The sequence below is a fragment of the Tamandua tetradactyla genome, chromosome 15 (genome assembly GCF_023851605.1).
Source record: "Tamandua tetradactyla isolate mTamTet1 chromosome 15, mTamTet1.pri, whole genome shotgun sequence".
Lineage (NCBI taxonomy): Eukaryota > Metazoa > Chordata > Mammalia > Pilosa > Myrmecophagidae > Tamandua > Tamandua tetradactyla.
Genome location: NC_135341.1, coordinates 64,443,273 through 64,463,499, shown reverse-complemented (window position 1 = coordinate 64,463,499; position 20,227 = coordinate 64,443,273). Strand labels below are relative to the sequence as shown.

The window sequence follows — 20,227 nt, the reverse complement described above, 5'->3', positions numbered from 1 at the left end:
ACTTCTCCAGTAAGAACTTAAAAGCAAAAATTTTGCAGGGCCCAATATCATAATTTTCTGTTTTATTATTCTCTGATTAAGAAAGCGCGTATGACAAAAGCCTGCATCAATTCATGCAGTGGCAATTATTTTTAAATGAGTATCTAAAGGCTTTTTACTCAGGCAAAAAAATGCTTGGTCTTTCCAGTGGATTCTCAGTTCCTCACAGTAATTCCCAAGTCCTCTGGTTAAGGGCCCACAGGTTAGGGATCCTTGCTTTTGAGTCTTCTCCAGGGCTTCTGTTTTGTATTTTATCATTTCAGCTACATTTAATGTTATTTCATTTAGTATTATTTTTCTCATAACCCACTCAGGTTATTTTCTGTAATTAAAGCTTTAAAAAAGGGTAAAACATCCTTTGTTTCTCATTACATAATTACGTTTATATTGTGTGCTTGATTCCTTAACACCCAACCCCACCCTACCCCACACTTTTTTCTGAACTTTCAGAAAAGTTTACACCTGAATTGAAAGCAGATTACAAAGTGACAACTTTAATTTGGATTTCTAATTAAAGGACAAGTGACAAGCTGAAAAATGTTAAAAGCTTATGTTCCTAAGTGGTTGTCCTACTTCCAAAAACAACCTGTGTGAGTAGTTCTTAAACTTCTACCTGGGGAGCTTTTTATATGCATGGATTCTTGGGTCCCCATCTTTGAGTCTTGCATATATATAGAAGGTCTGTGGAGTGACCCAGAATCATTTTAGTCCCATAGATTGTGTTGATGAGCAGTGAAATTTGGGAACTGATTTCTATGTAATACATAAAATCTACTTGTAGATGCATATTGTTAAAGAAGCTATGTTTTTCTGTTGTCCTTTCTCTATACTAAGGGGCCAGTAAAATTGGGGCCATGCAAGTGTGTCGCATCTAGGGTTAAACTGACCTCATCTTTTTCTTTTCTGGGGAGGTTTCTTAGACATGGTGTATGGACATTTTGCTCAAATACATATGTTTGATGCAAACATGTAGGCAAACTTCAGGTGTCTAAGGACTAGTTCTAACTTCTGGAAATGAAGATCAGGGTAATAATTCCTTTCACTAGAAAGGTTACTGTGTGTTCCTGTGCTGGTTTAAAAGGATGTATGCCCCCTAGAAAAGCCATGTTTTAATCAAATTCCCATTTCATAAAGGTAGAATAATCCCTATTCAATACTGTATGTTTGAAACTGTAATCAGGTCATCTCCCTGGATGATGTGATTTAGTCAAGAGTGGTTGTTAAACTGGATTAGGTGGCGACATGTCTCCACCCATTTGGGTGGGTCTTGATTGGTTTACTGGAGTCTTATAAAAGAGGAAACATTTTGAAGAATGAGAGATTCGGGGAGAGCAGAGAATAGTAGCACCATGAAGCAGAGAGTCCATGAGTCAGCGACCTTTGGAGATGAAGAAGGAAAATGCCTCCCGGGGAGCTTCATGAAACCAGAAGCCAGGAGAGAAAGCTAGCAGATGACACTGTCTTCACCATATGCCCTTTCAGTTTAGAAGGAAGCCCTGACTGTATTTGCCATGTGCCTTCTCACTTGAGAGAAACCTTGAACTTCATTGGCCTTCTTGAACCAAGGTATCTTTCCCCGGATGCCTTACATTGGACATTTCTATAGACTTGTTTTAATTGGGACATTTTCTCGGCCTTGAAACTGTAAACTAGCAACTTATTAAATTCCCCCTTTTAAAGGCCATTCTGTTTCTGGTAATATTGCATTCCAGCAGCTAGCAAACGAGAAGAGTTCCTTAGAGGGAGAGGGCTGATTAAGAGCTCTGTGTAAAAAAGCAGGAAATCTTTTCATTTTTTTTGTAATTCAAAGATGGTCTCTGCCTGTAAGGATGACTTTGTAGTGCACACAATGTTAAAACTTTTTTCTCCCCATATATATTTAGTATCTACTTTTTGGGGGGTGGGGGGGGGGAAATCAAACGAGGTCTCCCGCATGAAAGGCAGGTATTCTAACTACTGAACTACCAGTGCACCCTGTCATATCCACATGTTTTTAAACAAGTGTCTAAAGGACCATACTTTTGAACCAACAAGAATTAATAATGGTAATCACTACTGTTTAATGAACGGCTTCTGTAAGTCTGTTGTGCTGCAGAAGGTCTCCTATTTAAATTTTCAAAACATTCCTGTGAAGTAGGTAATTATGAAGTTGGGTTTATTAGGTTGTAGTCACGTGTTCAAGTTCACACAGCTGGTAAGAGCTGGAATCAGAGCCCCCTTTTTGGCCACTTTGGGCCATAGCTTTTACTATTGGCTCCCTCTTCTTTTGTCTGGACCTCCCCCCTGCTGCTTTTTTGGGGTCACATCATGTCCCACCCCCCAACTTTAGTTTCTCTATGGTATTCTTTTAATTTCATTTCCCACACCTGCTTCTGTTGTTCCACACAGACTGAAATCAGCCCATGGTGGAGATAAGGATAGGGCCACAGGTAGAATCCTCCTCCACACCTTTTCTTTCTTTATTCTCTCTTAAATGAAGGACTTTAACCAGTTAGCAGAGGACATCTTAAAAACAAAGATTTGTCTTGTTCAGGGTCGACATCCCTGATATTTTGCACTCCACCTAGTATATGAGCATTGAATAAGTGAATAAATCCAATTTACACCATCCATTTTTTTAAAAGAGCAAATGTTTGCCTGCTCTGTAGAAGTAATTCCAACCAAATTAAGACTTTTTGTTGTTTGGGTGACATACATTATTGTTCCTGAAGCAGGTATTAATATAAGTCTCAGGGATGAAAACTTTTAAGTTAACCACTCTACACCTTTACCCATGTAAAAACCATTCTCTGAGAAGGTATTTTAAAATTAATGACCAGAGGCTTTCTGTCTTTCTCTCTTCTTAATACCAGAGTGCCACAGTTACTATTTGGGTGGTTTATAGGTTTTGAATTGGGAGGGTAAATTATTTAGAAAGTTGCTTATTAGTGTATTTGAATAAAAAGTACTAGTTGTGAGGCCACCCCAACTAATAGAGCAAATGCTTTGGAAGGCATTGTGGCCAAGTTATAATTCAGTGTAAATAACAATGATTTAATAGAAAACAGATGGAGTAACACCCCAGTTGTAATAGTTAGACAACCTGATCACAGAGTTTAATACATATATTGAAATGAAAATTGAATAACTTGAATACTTGTCATCCTTCTCCTCCCACTTAACCTGGCTTATAATAAAAAGTACTGCCATCCATTAGATTCTTTTTGGGGTGAGATAGAAGTACATTGTGGGAAGGAAGAGCCATGGTCAGTGGAGCAGGTATGATACTTTTTGTGCTTGGAATAGGTTGCCAGAAATATAGCTCCAAGCATAAACTACTCTCATTGGCACTGATGTAGGTTTTCTGTTCTAAGAAATGTTTGTTTAATACTGTTTGTATGTTTCTTACCATGTAAGTGATGTATAAAGGAGAGCTTTGAGAATTGAAGTTTCTTGCTTATTCATTGCTAAAGTAGGTTTTGAATGCTTTAAAGTTCTTTTATCATCCAATTCATTTGATGGATTTTCTAGTAGTCCTGCATCAGATTGTCTGAAAGCTACTTCTCTGTTTTTGTGAAGAGATTCCACGCATTAAACCAACAAACAAAAATATGAGGAATGACCCTCCCTTTAATGCACTATAAAAATTGGGATGGCATCTTCTTATCTGTTATTTCACAGTGCTGGTCCCAAAGGTGATAACATCTATGAATGGAGATCAACCATTCTAGGGCCTCCGGGATCTGTGTATGAGGGTGGTGTATTCTTCCTTGATATCACTTTTACACCAGAATATCCCTTCAAACCTCCAAAGGTAAGAAATTTCCTTGATTTTTGCTAAAATTTACTAATTCCCATGAGAGACGGTTGTGATTTATTTAAAGTGAGTCTTAAATCACAAATACTAGCAGATTTCTATAATGCCTCAATGAATCTAATTACATTTGAACCTATGCAAAACACTCGATTGGATTGATTTTGTCTCATTTGACAGAGACCATTTCTAAGAGTGAGTGCTTTGTTTTTTAACATTTTTATTGTGAAATATAACATATACAAAAATGCAATAAATTTCAAAGTACATTGTAAAAAGTAGTATAGAACAGATTTCAGAGTTTGGTATGGGTTACAGTTCCACAATTGTAAGTTTTTCCTTCTAACTGTTCCAAGATACTGGAGACTGAAAGAAATATCAACATGATTCAGCAGTCATACTCATTTGTTAAATCCTATTGTCTGTCTTATGATTAGTCCTACTTTGATCATTATCCCAGTCTTTAGGGTTATTTGGGCTATGTCCATTCTAACTTTCTCATGTTGGAAATGGATGCCAGTAATATGGGACAGGACGGTAGAACTAGTAGATGTTCTTGGAGAGGCTGGCCCCTCTGGGTTTCAGGAAGTATCTGACCTAAGAACCCTTCCGGAGGGGGTAGGTTTCTGAAAGTAATCTTAATATGTGAAAATTCTGTAGAATCTCAGATAAAGCCCTAGGTGTTCTTTAAAGTTGACAGTAGTGGTTTTGATGGAGTTTGGCAAGCCCTGGAAATTAGCCATATCCAGCTAAAGCTAGCTAAGAGTAGCCCCCCAGAATAGTCTCTTGACTTCGATTTGAACTCTCTTAGCCACTGATACCTTATTTTGTTACATTTCTTTTCGGCTTTTTGATCAGGAAGGCGGTGCCAGGCCCAGGCTCAGGCTCATCCCCAGGCTCATCCCTGGGAGTCATGTCCTATGTTGCCAGGGAGATTTTCATTCCTGGATATCATTCATGTCCCACATAGCAGGGAGGATAATGATTTATTTGCAGGATTGGGCTTAGAGGGAGAGAGGCCACATCTGAGCAGCAAAAGAGGGTTTTTGGAAGCTACAAAAATAGGCTTCACAAGACCAAGTCTCAAGATCAAGAGCTTGGCCTATCGAGTTGGGAGTCCCTAATGTTCGAGAAAGTATGAGGGGTTTTCCCTGGTGGTAAAAGCTGAATAGTTATTTTTTTCTTCCAGATCTCAAGGGACTTTGCAATACTTTTTAATTATCTGCTCAACATACCCTGGGATATATCTACATACTACATTAAGCTATACAAAATAACAAGCCCTAATTCCCATTCTGGGCTCCATGTGTTTGGGTTGTTTAAATGAGCTATCTGGACAAGTTGAGTTAAGACTATGTGTTACAGAACATTTAGATTTTGGACAACATCAAAACCTTTCTTTCTTTGGTCTCAATACAGTAGTAGTTCTAAAATACAGTGTCATCCTTACTCCTGTATTCTGATTTACCTTAGTCCCGGTCTGATCAGCTTCATTCTTATCTCTAATTGAAGCCTGATCTCTTTTTTGGATTCTTTAAACAGTTGTATGTAGCAGTGCTGACTTTCAGAGCTGCAGAAGAACTCCAACAGTCCCAGAGAGAAGGTGCTTTGTTTTGATGATACCTAAAATGATGTTATTCAGAGGAACATAGTAACCTAGAATTAATTCTACCCTATAGGAAAAAAGTTTGACAGTTAAAAATAGTGACAAAATAATCCTTTTATTAGACCTATTGGAGTCAGAAGATCCTACCAAAAGCCTTGGGATTCTGCTGCCTGTCATCTTGTTCAAATTCTTAACTCCTGGTTTCAGTTTTATGATACAGGATAGGTAGAGACTGCCCAAATCACCCGTATCTCATAACTCTTAAACCATCTGTGATTCTCATTCACACCTTCAGAAGGAAAGCTTCTTCTCAGGGATGGGTAGACTACTGACTATAGGTACATCTGTAGAAGCAAGAAGTAATTGAAAGCCTTATTTTTTTTAAAAAAATGGTAGGGTTTTAGGTAATTTCTACTTTGTATATTTCACAAATAAAAATTAGCACAAGCTCATGTGGATTGTCTTCCATTTATCCTTACTTATTACTGAAGACCATTATAGCAGATTCTGTGACTTAGGTAGATAGGATGGATCTGAGGTATAAAAAGCCTTTCTACAGCTTTTTGGGTGTGTAGTCAGTGTTTTTTTTTAAATACCCAATATATTGTACTTCTGTTTGAATTTGATTGTGAAGCTTACTTTGATGCAGTGTAATACTATCAGCTAACACAAGAGGTCAGTAAACAATTAGCTATTCAAACTTGGATGTGTTAGGAAAACATTAAAACCTGCTGAAGATGAATGTGAGAAGTTACCTTGCTTTTTGTTCACAGATATTACTTAAAAATAAAATTGATAATCCTTGAGATGATGTCTGTGAATAATTTCTTTTCTCAAATCTGTTAGTCTTTTGTCAGTTTTATGGTCTAAAATAAGTTAAACCACAATGTTTAGCTTTTACTTTTAAAAGCTAAATATCAGGGTTTTTTTTTTGTTAATTTAGGGCCATGCAATTGAAAAGTTAGTAAAAAGTTTCATTGTTTGTTGATTAATATTGGTTAACATTACCTTACTTTTTTAGGTTACCTTTCGGACAAGAATTTATCACTGTAATATTAACAGTCAAGGAGTTATTTGCTTGGACATATTGAAAGATAATTGGAGTCCAGCACTAACCATTTCTAAAGTCCTTCTTTCTATCTGCTCACTTCTTACAGACTGTAATCCGGGTAAGTTAGTAGTCCTTGTTTTGTTCTTCCTCACCTTAAAAATATTTGTTTTTCTAGATGAACTAAGGTCTCATTTTTCTAAGTGTGTTCAAAGGAAAAAACCTAATTAGGTTTTCAGAAAGTTTTAATCAAGAGAAAGTTCAAGCTACTATAGTTTAAAATTCAACCACTTCACCATTCATTGATAGATTCTAGAAACAAGGTGTAGTAAACTAAAAACTTTGTCTTAGATTTTTACATTTTCAATGATCCTCCCCTCATCCCGCCCCCAACTCTTCTTAATATTTCCCATACGGTTCTCTTAAACCACATATTTCTAAATGTTGAGTCATCTGACTGACCTCATCTATGCCTGAGTGCTTGCCTCATAGTTTGCCAGTTACTTTGGTGGTGAGCAATTTTGAAAATGGCATTGTTTGCTAAATATTTAGCTATAATTGTCACTTTATTGGGACTCTGTTTCCTTGAATTTTTTTTTCCTAGAGGAACCAAATATAAATTTGGTTATTCAAGATTCTATTTAAGCTTCAGAGAAATACTACACTTAATTGGAGGGCCAGGTTTTGACCTGTTTTTTTCTAAGTGAACAGTGTGAAAGATAAATAGTGTTACATTGCAGCAGCCCTGAGGACTTCATAGTATTATCATTGTATCATAATATGGTGCCACTGAGTCAAAGGTCGTATGAACACTGCTCTGGAGTCTTGAATATTCCAGGTTTTGTTGAATATATATCCTAATCTATAAAAAGCAAAGAAACTCCAGCAGGATGGTATTTTTTAGGAGCAAATAAAATGAATTAAGGAGATGAAGGCAGACCAGTACTAAAACGCCTGAGAACTCTTCTGTGGCAACTGTTTCTCCCCCATCAGTGGCATGCGTTTACAGTCTAGACAGAAAAAATGGAGACAGAAGGGAGGGGCGGTGGTATGTCAGAGATGGGTTTGATCACAAAATATTTCATTGTACATTTCTCACACACCATTAGTAATTTATTTGCTAAGGCTTAAGGTCTTCTTTTCCTTTCTAGGTAATTAATCTACATTCTTTTCTTCCAGCTGATCCCTTGGTGGGAAGTATTGCCACTCAGTATATGACCAACAGAGCAGAACATGACAGAATGGCCAGACAGTGGACCAAGAGATACGCTACATAAATTGGGTTTTCACAATTCTTACGTTATTTGTCTGTCACAGAAGAGAGCTGCTTATGATTTTGTGGGGGAGGGTGGGAGTTGGTAAAGAGTAGGGTATTTCTATAACAGATATTATTCAGTCTTATTTCCTAAGATTTTGTTGTAACTTAAGGTATCTTGCTACAAGTAGACAGATATTGGTAATAGCATCTTTTAAAACTGTCATTAGTTCTGCAATATTAGCTGAAATGTAGTACAGAAAAGAACCTACATTTAGACATTTGGATTCAGTTTCTTATAGTACATAAATTAAAAACAGCCTAATTTTGTACAGGTTACCCACATGGCCATTTATGTAAAAGTCCTTCCAAGACTACACACTTTTTTTGCTTAAAAAAAATTGGAATTTGTTTTTCCTTCTTGGGAGGGAACATTGGTATTTAATAGAGGTTTTAAAAAACAGTCATCTCATATATATAAAACGGACACATGGCTGTAAGACACCATATAGGAAATGAGTAGTTGTGTATTATTTTATATGCCAGTCTACTTTATTGTGAAAAGATTAATAAAGGTTTGAATCAGGACTTGTGAAACCTGTAGTGAAATACCTTAAGCTGTTAACTTTAAGGTGTGGAATAGGAGTTGCTCAGTGGATTGGTTATATATTGTGGACTACTTAAGTCTGCATTTGTTACTGTGCTAATAAACAATATTAAAAACAACCACTCAGTACTGCTGTTCTTAGCCATCTTTACTACTAATAAAATAACCTTTAAATAATGCAGACTAAATAAAGGATTGGTACGTTGCCTAAATTTACACGCAAAAAACATAACTTACAGATGCTGTAGTGGCAAGTACATGGGGAAATTGGTTCTATATATCCAGCTGGTGGATATATAAACTGGTATAGCCAGACTAGAGGGCAATTTGGCAGAACGTAAGTGCACATACCCCCATATCCCAATAAGTTCTCTTTCTCTTCCAGAGAAACTCACCTGAGGTTGAAGGTCCATGCAGATTTATTCTGGAATTTAAAAGGAATGTGGTTACTCTATGTACACTAACATAGTTCTAAGGCACATTGAATAGGAAAAAAGCAAAATGCAGGATGATCTGGGTATATCATTTTTTAAAAGTAAATTTTAAAAATATCCATGAAGTAAAAAGAATAGAGGCAACAACCATACTGAGTGATGACTTTTTTGGCAAAAAGTATTTGTATATTGTAGGGACAACAGGTGATTTATAAATTCCTTACCTTTTATATGCAGTAGTTCTTGGCTTGAACTCACTGAACTCAACCACCCAAATTAGATGTTTTATAATATGTTTTTTGCTGAATAGCTTTTTCATATTTTATGTTTAAATTAGATAGTTAACCGCTTTCATGGTTAACCATTAAGTAGCTTGCGCCCCCTACTTTTAAAATTAGTTATCATGCTGTCAACTTTTTAAACAGTTAGCTCAAATCCTGGCAAACTCTTCAGCAACCACATAGCACAACCTCAAGGTATTTTAACTTTTTGATTACCTGTAGCCTAATACAAGTTGGGTGGGTACCTTTTATTTCAAATGACTAGGTATCCAGAAAACTATACTAGAAACTTTACTGTCCTTAAGTTTTAGCCATTTCCAAAAGAAGGCAGAAACAACTTTGCCCTCTAGTATTTGGCTTACCAGTAAGGGGTCCAGCAGAAGGAAGAAAAAAAAAGTTAATGAGTGATGAAATTAACTTACACTACAAGAGAAAGATTAGCTTACTTGGTACCCAGATTGTTTACTGTGGTTGATCCACTATGGACACTCAGAAAAGTTTAAATAGCCTTAGTTAGTAATTAACAAACTTAAAAAAACAACTTATGTTTGCACTAAGTTGTTTAATGTGCCACATAGAATTAGGATAGCTTCTGAAACAGCTCAAAGGGAAAAAAAATTTACACATACATGCATTTGCATACTACCCAAACTTTATTTTAGTATTTTAACAAGTGCAAAAAATATAAATAACAAAGGTTATTTGTTAGTTGACAGAAAGGGACAAGTTTCAAACAATGGGAATGAGACTATATCTCATTTCATATCAGGCAATGATAAATACAGCCCATATATTTTTTGTTGTTAATTACAAGTTTTAATTTTAACCTCAAGTGTTTGAAATTACATTCTCACAGATTTTCCTAAGGACCACAGATTAGATACAAACAGCCTATTTTAAACAGTAATCTTACTCCATGGTCATGGACACTTGAAGGCAATCATTATTCAATAAGCAATTATGGAAAATTTACTGACTTTTAGTTTTCGGAGCTATTCCCTTTGTTCTTCCTCCCAGGCAAAGGAAAACTCGATTTGCTCTGGGGTTGGGAAAGTTTGCTGGCTAATAAAGTGAACGGCTCAATCAAGGTTTTCCGATCTGTAACAGTTACCTCCCACAGTCTCACTTTCTCACTTTTTGCCCACTGTTGGGCCACTTCAGCATCCACTTGTCTCTGCTCAGAAAGGTCGATTTTGTTTCCTAATACAACAATTGCTACCTGAAAGAAAAATTGATTAAAAAGGTCATACTAATACTCTGTCAAAGGCAATCCTAGGGAAACTGGAAAAATAAGTAAAGCTGTCCCACTTAAAACACTTGTTTCATCAGGACTGGCTTTCAGATGTGAACCAAACGATAAGTCCTATGTAGGCTAGCACCTCACTTCTTAAGGCATTTTTCATCAAAATGCAGATGCTTCATGGGTTGCTAACTAGAAGGTTTTTTAAAAAATAACAATGAGTTCACTCTGGTATTAATGGAAGATAAACTTGGGACATTCATGTCTAATACATGAATAATGGTGTGACAGAAATGTATTCACATTTGAGTTTGACTATGATTTATGTTTGAGAGATTGGCAATACAATACTCAGAACAAGACAACAAGCTTAGCTAGGACTTTTCTACAGTGAGAGATCTGTACCCTTCTTATACCATAAAAACAGTTTCTTTTTTTTCCGTCATATTCCCAATTCCAGAAAAGTACCTACTGTAAGGTAAGCACTCAAATATTTGTTAAATGTTTAAATCAACTGGAACAGTTTATACTAAATGCAAGTCACTCATTCATTCATCTAAACTTGAAAGTTTACTATCTCACCAGACACTTGTGAGGTGATGAGAATCACAGCAAATACAACAGTCAAAAAACCTAGGAAGGTAGGGGTGCAAGGGTAGTTCAGTTGGTAGAATTCTTGCCTGCCATGCTGGAGACCTGGGTTCAATTTCCGATCTATGCACTTCCCCAAAAAAACAAACAAGCAAAACAGACATATTCAACAGAGGTGCTGTAATAATGGGACACATGAAAAAAGAATGAAATGTGACTCTGCCACTACAGCACACAAACAAAACAGGGAGGAGGTAGAGGGGAGAGATACCCAGAGTTTCAGAAAGTGACTTTAAAGGTGATACAACACAGGATGGTGTGACTGGAAGAAGGGCAGCAAAACCGCCAAGAGATGGCACCTCAGGAGCAGCACTGAGCTAAAGACTTCTGAACCATAGCTGTGTGCCTGCCTTTAAGTTAAATAACCTGTGCTCTAGGGGAAGGCCATGCCATTTGCCATTTCTCTTGGCAAGTTATACTTCACCATCCTTCAGCAGGTGCTATCCATTCAAGCTTTCCCATCATTTTTTTAATGCAATTTTATTAAGATATTTTCACATAGCCCATAATCATCCAAAGTGTACAGTGATTCACAGTATCATCATATAGTTGTGTACTCGTCACAATTTTTGAACATTCTCAGTACTCAAAAAATATATACATAATAGAAGTAGAAATGAAAAAGAACTCCCAAAACATTTCATAACAGTTATCCTCCCCCATCATTTATTTTTGTCCTTATTTTTTTACTCATTTGTCCACACTGGTTAAAGGGAGTGTCAGCCACAAGGTTTTCACAATCACACAGTCACACTGTAAAAGCTAGTTATACAATTGTCTCCAAGAAGGCTACTTGAATACAGTTTAACAGGTATTTCCTTCTAGTTATTCTAATACACTGGAAACTAAAAACGGTTATCTATATAATGTATAAGAATAACCTCCAGGATGACCTCTCGACTCTATTTGAAATCTCTCATCCACCAAAACTTCATTTTTCATTTCTCTTCCCCCTTTTGGTCAAGAAGGCTTTCTCAATCCCATGATGCCGGGGCTAGGTTCATCCCTGGGAGTCATGTCCCACACGTTGCCAGGGAGATTTCACCCCTCCGACTCATGTCCCATACAGGGAGGAAGGCCGTGGGTTTAACACCTGCCAAGCTGGCTTCAAGAGAGACTATTTCTGAGCAACGAAAGAAGTCCTCTGCAGGAATAAGTTTCATAAGGGCAAGCCCCAAGATCAAAGGCTTGGTCTATTAAGTTGGTAGTCTCCAATGCCTGCAAGAATATCTGGAATTCCTCAAGTGGGGAAGTTTAATATTTCCACCTTTGCCCCCAGTCCATCAAGGGGACTTGATAAATACTTTTTTTTTTAATTCTCTGCCCAAATATCTCTGGGATGTATTGGGGCATCACACTAACCTGTACAAACCAGCAAGATCTCACTCCCTATTCAATATTCCATTAGTTGTGGTGTTCAAATAAACTGACCATACAAGCTAAATTACATAGTACAGTACAGGAAATACAAATTTTGCACCAAATAAACATTTTTTCCTTAGGTCTCACACAGAAGTTGAAGTTTTAAAACACAGTCAATATCCTTTTCCCTTTAGTCTGATTAACCTTAGCCCTAACCAGATCTGCTTCACTCATATCTCTAACTGAAGTCTCTTTTTCAGCATTTTTTTTTTGCATGGGCAGGTACTGGGAAACGAACTCATCTTTTAAACAGTTGCTGTGTGGGGTAATACTGACTTTCAGAGTTGCAGAACTCTAGCTCTGCATCTCAGGTTTCACACAGATACCCAAAGTTTCAGGGAATGATCCGGTTATCCATAAAGCTCAACATTTCAGAATTTAAAAATAACCATTATAAACACAAGAATAGTTCCAGGGAATGATCAGGTTATTCACAAAACTCAGCATCTCAGACTTTTAAAAATAACCATTACAAACTCAGGAATAGATGTGATTGCTGTTAAGAGCTTACAGTCTAGGAACCTTTACAATAAGCCGTCCCCTGATAAGAACTGAACCCGAGAGCACAGCTTAAGAGTTTGCATATTATAGTTAGTCCATATTAGTGTCTGTCTTTTTGTTTCTGACTTACTTCATTAAACATCCTGTCCTGAAGGTCCATTCACCTAGTTGCATGACTCACAACTTCATTCCTTCTTCCAACTCAATATTCCATTATATGTATAGATGATGGTTCTGTCCTTCTGTTCATCAGTCAGTAGGGGAATTCCTACCAAACATTCCAAGAAGACTTAATTCCCATTCTGCCCAGACTCGTCCAAAAAAAACTGCAGAGGAAATAACACTCCCTAACTCATTCTATGAGGCCAACATCCCTCTCATACCAAAGCTGGATAAAGATAACACAAGAAAAGAAAACTACAGACCAGTATCTTTTATGAATATAAAGCAAAAATCTTCAACAAAAAATACTAGCAAACCAAATCAATCTATCAGCATATTAAAAGAATTATAAACCATGATCAAGTGAGATTTACCCCTGGTGTGTAAGGTTGGTTCAACATACGAAAAGCAATTAATGTAATACCCCATGTTGAATAAAGAAAAAAAAAAAACATGATCATCTCAATCATTGCAGAAAAGCATTTGACAAAATTAAGTATCTTTTCTTGATAAAAACACTTAGAACACTAGGAATAGAAGGAAATTTCCTGAACATGATAAAGGGCATATATGAAAAACCCACAGCTAACATCCTGCTTAATGGTAAATGGCTGAAAGCTTTTCCTCTAAGATCAGGAACAAGACAAGGATGCCCACTGTTATCACTGTTATTCAACATTGTATGGAAGTTCTTGCCAGAGCAATTAGGCAAGAAAAAGAAATAAAAGACATCCAAATTGGAAAGGAAGAAGTAAAATTTTCCCTATTTGCAGATGATATGATCCTGTATACAGAAAATCTTGAAAAATCCATAACAAAGCTCCTTAACTAATAAATGAATTCCACAAAGTAGCAGGGTACAAGATTGACACCCCCAAATCAGCAGTGTTTATGTGTACAAGCAATGAACAATTAGAATGAAAAATCAAGAAAAAAAATCCATTCACAATAGCAATTTAAAGAATCAAATATCTAGAGGTAGAATCTAGGATGTAAAGGACATGTACACAGAAAACTACAAAACACTAAAAGAAATGAAAGAAGACCTAAATAAATGGAAGGCTGTTCTGTGTTCATGAATTGGAAGACTAAATGTCATTAAGATGTCAATACTACCTACAGCAATTTATAAATTCTATGCAGTCCCAATCAAAATTCCAAGAATCTTCTTTACAGAAAATGGAAAAGCCAATCATTCAATTTATTAGGAAGGGTAAGCCATCTTGAAAAAGAATGAAATTGGAGGACTCACACTTCATGATCTTAAAACTTACTACAAAAGCCACACTAATCAAAGTAGCATATTATTGGCATGAGGACAGACATTTATACCAATAGAATAGAATTGAGAGCTCAGAAATCAATCCTCACATTTATGGCCAACAGATTTTTGACAAGGCAACAAAGACTACTCAGTGAGAAAGAACAGTCTGTTCAATATTTGGTGCTGGGAAAACTGGATCTCCACTTGCAAAAGAATGTAGAAGGAGGAGGACCCCTACCTCACACCAATTACAAAAATCAACTCAAAATGGATCAAAGACCTAAATATAAGGGCTAGAATATAAAATTCCTAGAAGTAAACATAAAGAAGCATCTTGAGGACCTTGTGGTAGACAATGATTTCTTAGACTTTACACCCAAAGCATAAACAACAACAAAAAATAATACATAAATGGGGCCTCATAAAAATAAAACTTATTCCTCGAAGAACTTTATCGTGAAAGTAAAAAGACAACTTACACAATGATGGTATGGCAGCCCCTGACAAACTCTGGGATCTGTCCTGTAACTACTTGTTGAAGAGTGCTTTGAAAACCATTGCTTTTTTCTTTCTTGCTTTGTATATATGTTATAGTATACAATAAAAAAGTTAAAAAAAAAAAAAAAAAGAAAGAAAAAGATGACCTACACAATGGGAGAAAAATATTTGGAAATCATATATCCAATAAAGGATTAACATCCAGTATATAGTTTGAAAAATCCTTCAATTTAACAATAAAAATCAATCCAATTAAAAACTGGGCAAAAGGGCGGGCCACGGTGGCTCAGCAGGTAAGAGTGCTTGCCTGCCATGCCCGAGGACCCGGGTTCGATTCCCAGTGCTTGCCCATGTAAAAAAAAAAAAAAAAAAAAACTGGGCAAAAGACTTGAACAGACATCTTTCCAAAGAAAATAGACAAATAGCCATAAAGCACATGAAAAGATGTTCAACATCATTAACCATCAGGGAAACGGCAAATTCATACACATCAGAATGGTTGCTATTAAAAAAACAGAAAAGTTTTCAAGAGGATGTGGAGAAATAGGAACAATCATTCACTGCTGGTGGCATTGCAAAATGGCGTAGCCACTGTGGAAGACAGTTTGGTTGTTCCTCAGAAAGCAAAGTACAGAACCACCATATGACTCAGCAATCCCACTACTATGTGTGCACCCAAAAGAACTGAAAGCAGAGACTCAAAAGATATTTGCACACTGATATTCACAACTGACAAAAGATGGAAGCACCCTAAGTATTCATCAACCAATGAAGGGATAAAAAAAATATGGTATATACATACAATGGAATATTATTCAGCAGTAAAAAGGCATGAAGTCCTGATACATGTGACAACTTGAATGAATCTTGAAGATACCATGTTGATTGAAATGAGCCAGACACAAAAGGACAAATATTGTATGATCTCATTGATTTGTAACAATTAGAATAAGCAAAATCATAGAGTCAAATCTAGAATACAGGTTACCAGGGAATAGGGTAGGAATAGGGAATGGGAAGCTAAGGCTTAAAATGTACAGGGTTCCTATGTGGAAAGATGGAAATGTTTTGGTTATGATGGTGGTGATGGTAGCCCAACATTGTGAATGAAATTAACAGCACTGAAATATATATCTGAGTATGATTGAAAGGGGAACTGTTAGTGTATATATGCTAACAGGATAAAAATTTAAAAAACAATCCAAGGAACTGCACTACACAGTAAACCCTAAGTTAAAACATGGACTTTAATTAACAGTACAATTATAAAAATGTGCTATCACCAGTAACAGCAAATGTTCCACACCAATGCAAAATGGTGGTGGTGGTGTGGTATACGGGAATCCTCTATTTTATGCATAATTGTTCTATAAACCTATGTCTTCTTTAATAAAGGAAAACAAAACTAACAAAAAGCAGGCTTGAGGTAGAGGAACTGGATAGTTCAGGATGAGGGGTGGGGAAAAATAGACTTCACTGTAGTCTTCATATATTTTTATTTTGAACCATGTGCACATGAGAATAAATAAATGCAAGTTAAGGCAGAACACAGCATTTCTTTTCTCACAACCTTTCAGTGGCTCCCCATATCAGAGTGAAAGCCAAAGTGTTGGCTTCATCTCCTACCACACTCCTCCCAGCCCATTATCTTTGGCCTCATTGCTGTTTCTTGAACATTCCAAGTAAACTCCTACCTCAGACTCACTATTCTCTCCACTTGGAACACTCTTTTTCCAGTTATCAGCTTGGCTCCCTCTCTCACTTCCTTCTAATCTGCTAAAAGTCATCAGAGATGCTTTCCCACATCACTTCACAGAAAAAAGTACCCTCACTCCCCACCCTGCTTTTCTACATAACGTCACTCTTTATAGTTGTATACTTATTTGTTTACTGAACTTATTGAACAGGGACTCTGTTTTGTTCTCTACTCCATTCTCTGCATCTAGAACAATTCCTGGCTCACAGCAGGTGCTCAGTAAACATCTATAGAATGAATATGCTCCTTAGACCCCTACAGTAACTGTGTGAGGAACGTACAGTTATTATTCCCCATTTTACACAGAAACAAGTGGTAAAGTTGAGAAGCAGACCCAAGTCAAGTATATGAGAGTTCACTAAACTACTCTTTCAACTTTTCTGAGTTTTCGTCTCCTTTTTTGGGGTGGGGAGGAGAGTCTGGAAAGATAACCAGGAAGTTATTACCAGCACTTACCTCTTTAAGTGGAAAAATGAAAGGTGGGAGGCGAGATTTTCATTATTTGCCTTTTTAATATCTTTTGAAGATTGAACCCTGTGAATATTGTACCTACTCATAAAGTATATAAGTATTCAATAAATAAATAAATGAAATAACAACCCAGATAGCCTTCAATAAGTGAATGGTTAAATAAAATGTGGGACATCCATAACTATTCAGCAATAAAAATGAATGGATTTTTGATAAAAACAAAAATTTGGATGAATCTCCAGAGAATTATGCTGAGTGAAAAAAGCTGATCACAAAAAGTTACATACTCTTAGAGCATTTAGAAGAAAAATCCATACCAAACTCTGAAATCTGGTCTATAACTAATTGTTGTGATGTGCTTTGAAATTCACTGCTTTTTTGTATATATGTTATTTTTCACAAAAAAGAAAAAAAAGGAATTGTCTTTTGTAAGAATGTTGGCTTGAAGACTGATTTCAAGACCTTCTTCGGAGATTTTAATATGTAAAGTATGCAGGAAGTGTTTTTATTAAGGAAAAAGAATCCTGTTTCCCCTAAAATAAAATAACTGATTGTTGAAGAATGAGAAACAGGAATGTGTAGGACAACAAGGATGGTTATACAAAGTTGTAGAAGTCTTGTTGGAAGTGAATTTTATTGGTTCTGGTTAAGGTTGGCTAAGATTTTATAGCTTTATATAAGATTTTTAATAGTTTTCTTATCAGATGTATCTTCATGCAAAACAAGAATTTGGTTTTCACTCTGTTAAAATGTCAATTTTTTCGTAGATTAATCTCTTAGTGAGAAGCTATAAAATGTTTTTAACCATCTGAGTAATCTGCCTAGATGACAAAAATTCTATGTCTTATCAGATCAATCTACTTTTTGATATATATATATATATTTTTTTTTTTTTACATGGGCAGGCACCAGGAATTGAACCCGGGTCCTCTGGCATGGCAGGCATGCATTCTTGCCTGCTGAGCCACCGTGGTCCGCCCGATATATATCTTGACCATCTCCTTCCTTATTGTTTTAGACAATGCTACCTCACTTTAAAAAAAATTATGTCTTTTCAAAATCATGTTAACTTCTCTATTTACTTTAATAAATAGAGACCCCCCCCCAAGAAAAGGTTACATACTATATGATTCTATTACAATGTTCTTATAATGACAAAACTAAAGAAATGGAGAGCAAATTAGTTGTTACCAGGCTACTTAAGGAGGGCATGGGGGTAGAAGGGAAGTGTGTGTGCTATCAAAGGGATCTTTGTGGTGCTAAAAATGTTCTATATCTTGACTGCATCAATGTCAATATCCTGATTATGATATTTTACTTGCGTTTTGTAAGATGTTAACATTGGAGAAAGCCTGGCCCTCAATCTCTCTGTATTATTTAATACTACTACATGTGAATCTAAAATTAGCTCAAAATAAAAAGTTTAATACAAAAGTAAAATATAAAAGCCTAGGTTAAGGCCATCTAGCCAACGCTTTCAACCAGTACATTACATAGTTGCCAAATGATGAGTCTATGTGAAGGTCTAGAGAAAGATCTGAGATAACTGTTCCAGGCAGAGAGTCCTAATGGAGGAATAAAATTATCATTCTGGAAAAACAGAAGTAGATCAATGGCATTAGAGTATAGTGAGAGAGAAGCAAAATGATAAAAAATGAAGGGAAAAGTATAGGCAGGGGTCAAGTGATATGGTACTTTATATGCCACTGTAAGGCATATAGATCTTATTTTGAAGCGGTAAATGATTAGGATACTATTACTATATATTGATTTTCTTTTTGTAAAGCTGAAAACAAAAAACCCTATCTAGTCAATTCAACATTAAAGAATCTTAGGATTCAAGATGTAGTGGAGAGGCTGAAGGGAACTGCCTGAAAATGTAGAGCTGTGTTCCAGTAGCCATGTTTCTTGATGATGATTGAACAATGATATAGCTTTCACAATGAGACTCTGTGAATGTGAAAACCTTGTGTCTGATGCTCCTTTTATCTACTGTATCAACAGAAGAGTAGAACATATGGAATAAAAATAAATAATAGGGGGAACAAATGTTAAAATAAATTTAGTTTGAAATGCTAGTGGTAAATGAAAGCGAGGGGTAAGGGGTATGGTATGTATAATGTTTTTTTTCTGTTATCGTTTTATTTCTTTTTCTAAATTGATGCAAATGTTCTAAGAAATGATGAATGTGCAACTATGTGATGATATTAAGAATTGCTGATTGTATATGTAGAATGGAATGATATCTTAATGTTTTGTTTGTTGTTAATTTTTTTTAATTAAAAAAAAAAGATTCTTAGGAAACAGTAACCCCAAACAACATGACATGAACCATGCAGTACTCAAGATATGGAGTTATTAAAATCCAACTTGTGCTCAGTAAAAAACAAAAGCGAAAAAGTCAAATGATCATCCCGACTGAACTGAGTTAGTCCTATATTTCCTACACTAAGAAAAAAAAAAATCAAGATCACACATGCTCTGAACACAATTTAGTGCTTTTAAATATTTAAACTACCCCAAAGCCCATTCTACAGTTTAAATCTTATTATAATTCATTTTGACATTTTTAACATAACCTCTTACCTCTTTTTTGTCCTTGAACTTATCGATTTCTTTCTTCAGAAGCTCCACTCTTTGAAAGGATTCAAGGTTATTCACACTATACACAAGAACAAACCCATCAGCAAATGAAAAATAATGCTTTGGTAGCTCCACACCTTCCTGTAAACCTCTGGTATCATAAAGATGTAACTGTTCCTTTACTCCTCGATCTGTTTCCACTGAAGCCATATACACATCTTCCACTGTCTCACAATCTTCCATCCCTAGGAATAAACAGAAATTAATATCTTTAGATAACTCAATATCAGTTGTTATTTTACTCACTTTCTTGTCCTTTAGCAGCTGGCTTTCTATGTTTCCTATTTACCATATATAGTAACCACATTCCTACTTTACCTTTTAAAAGGAAAGACAGTTATAAAATGAACAAAGTACTTTTTGAAAGAATTTCTTTGGCATAGAAATAAAGGTAGTAAAAATTTGGCAATGATATTTACTATTATATATATTTTTAAGTAACTATTATAACCATGGTGGCAAAGAGAGAGGCTTCAGGGCTCTGTTCTCCAAAAGAATCTTTAAACAGCAAGAAAAACTTGCAGATTTGTATTTTTCAAACTCTATAAAACAAAGA

The 20,227-nt window shown here is 35.9% G+C and overlaps 2 protein-coding genes across 11 annotated transcripts in view; one reads left to right on the top strand and one right to left on the bottom strand.

The window, feature by feature from the left end:
• UBE2E1 (ubiquitin conjugating enzyme E2 E1) overlaps positions 1-8,467 on the top strand; it is an 88,446-nt gene extending 79,979 nt beyond the window's left edge. For all 6 annotated transcript variants that reach the window (XM_077130020.1, XM_077130018.1, XM_077130015.1 and 3 more), the window contains 3 exons: positions 3,700-3,832; positions 6,460-6,607; positions 7,666-8,467. In XM_077130020.1, coding sequence (XP_076986135.1) covers positions 3,700-3,832; positions 6,460-6,607; positions 7,666-7,763 — 379 coding nt within the window. In that variant the 3' untranslated portion in view covers positions 7,764-8,467. The remainder of the gene's footprint in view (positions 1-3,699; positions 3,833-6,459; positions 6,608-7,665) is intronic.
• NKIRAS1 (NFKB inhibitor interacting Ras like 1) overlaps positions 3,701-20,227 on the bottom strand; it is a 61,110-nt gene continuing 44,583 nt past the window's right edge. For 3 of the 5 annotated variants that reach the window (XM_077130009.1, XM_077130010.1, XM_077130011.1), the window contains exons 3-4: positions 19,615-19,856; positions 9,698-10,282 (exon numbers count right to left, since the gene is read on the bottom strand). In XM_077130009.1, the coding sequence (XP_076986124.1) occupies positions 10,043-10,282; positions 19,615-19,856 (482 nt within the window). In that variant the 3' untranslated portion in view covers positions 9,698-10,042. Of the gene's footprint in view, positions 7,497-8,743; positions 8,773-9,697; positions 10,283-13,024; positions 13,146-19,614; positions 19,857-20,227 lie in introns of those variants that run through there. The other 2 variants (XM_077130012.1, XM_077130013.1) reach the window with 2 other exon arrangements.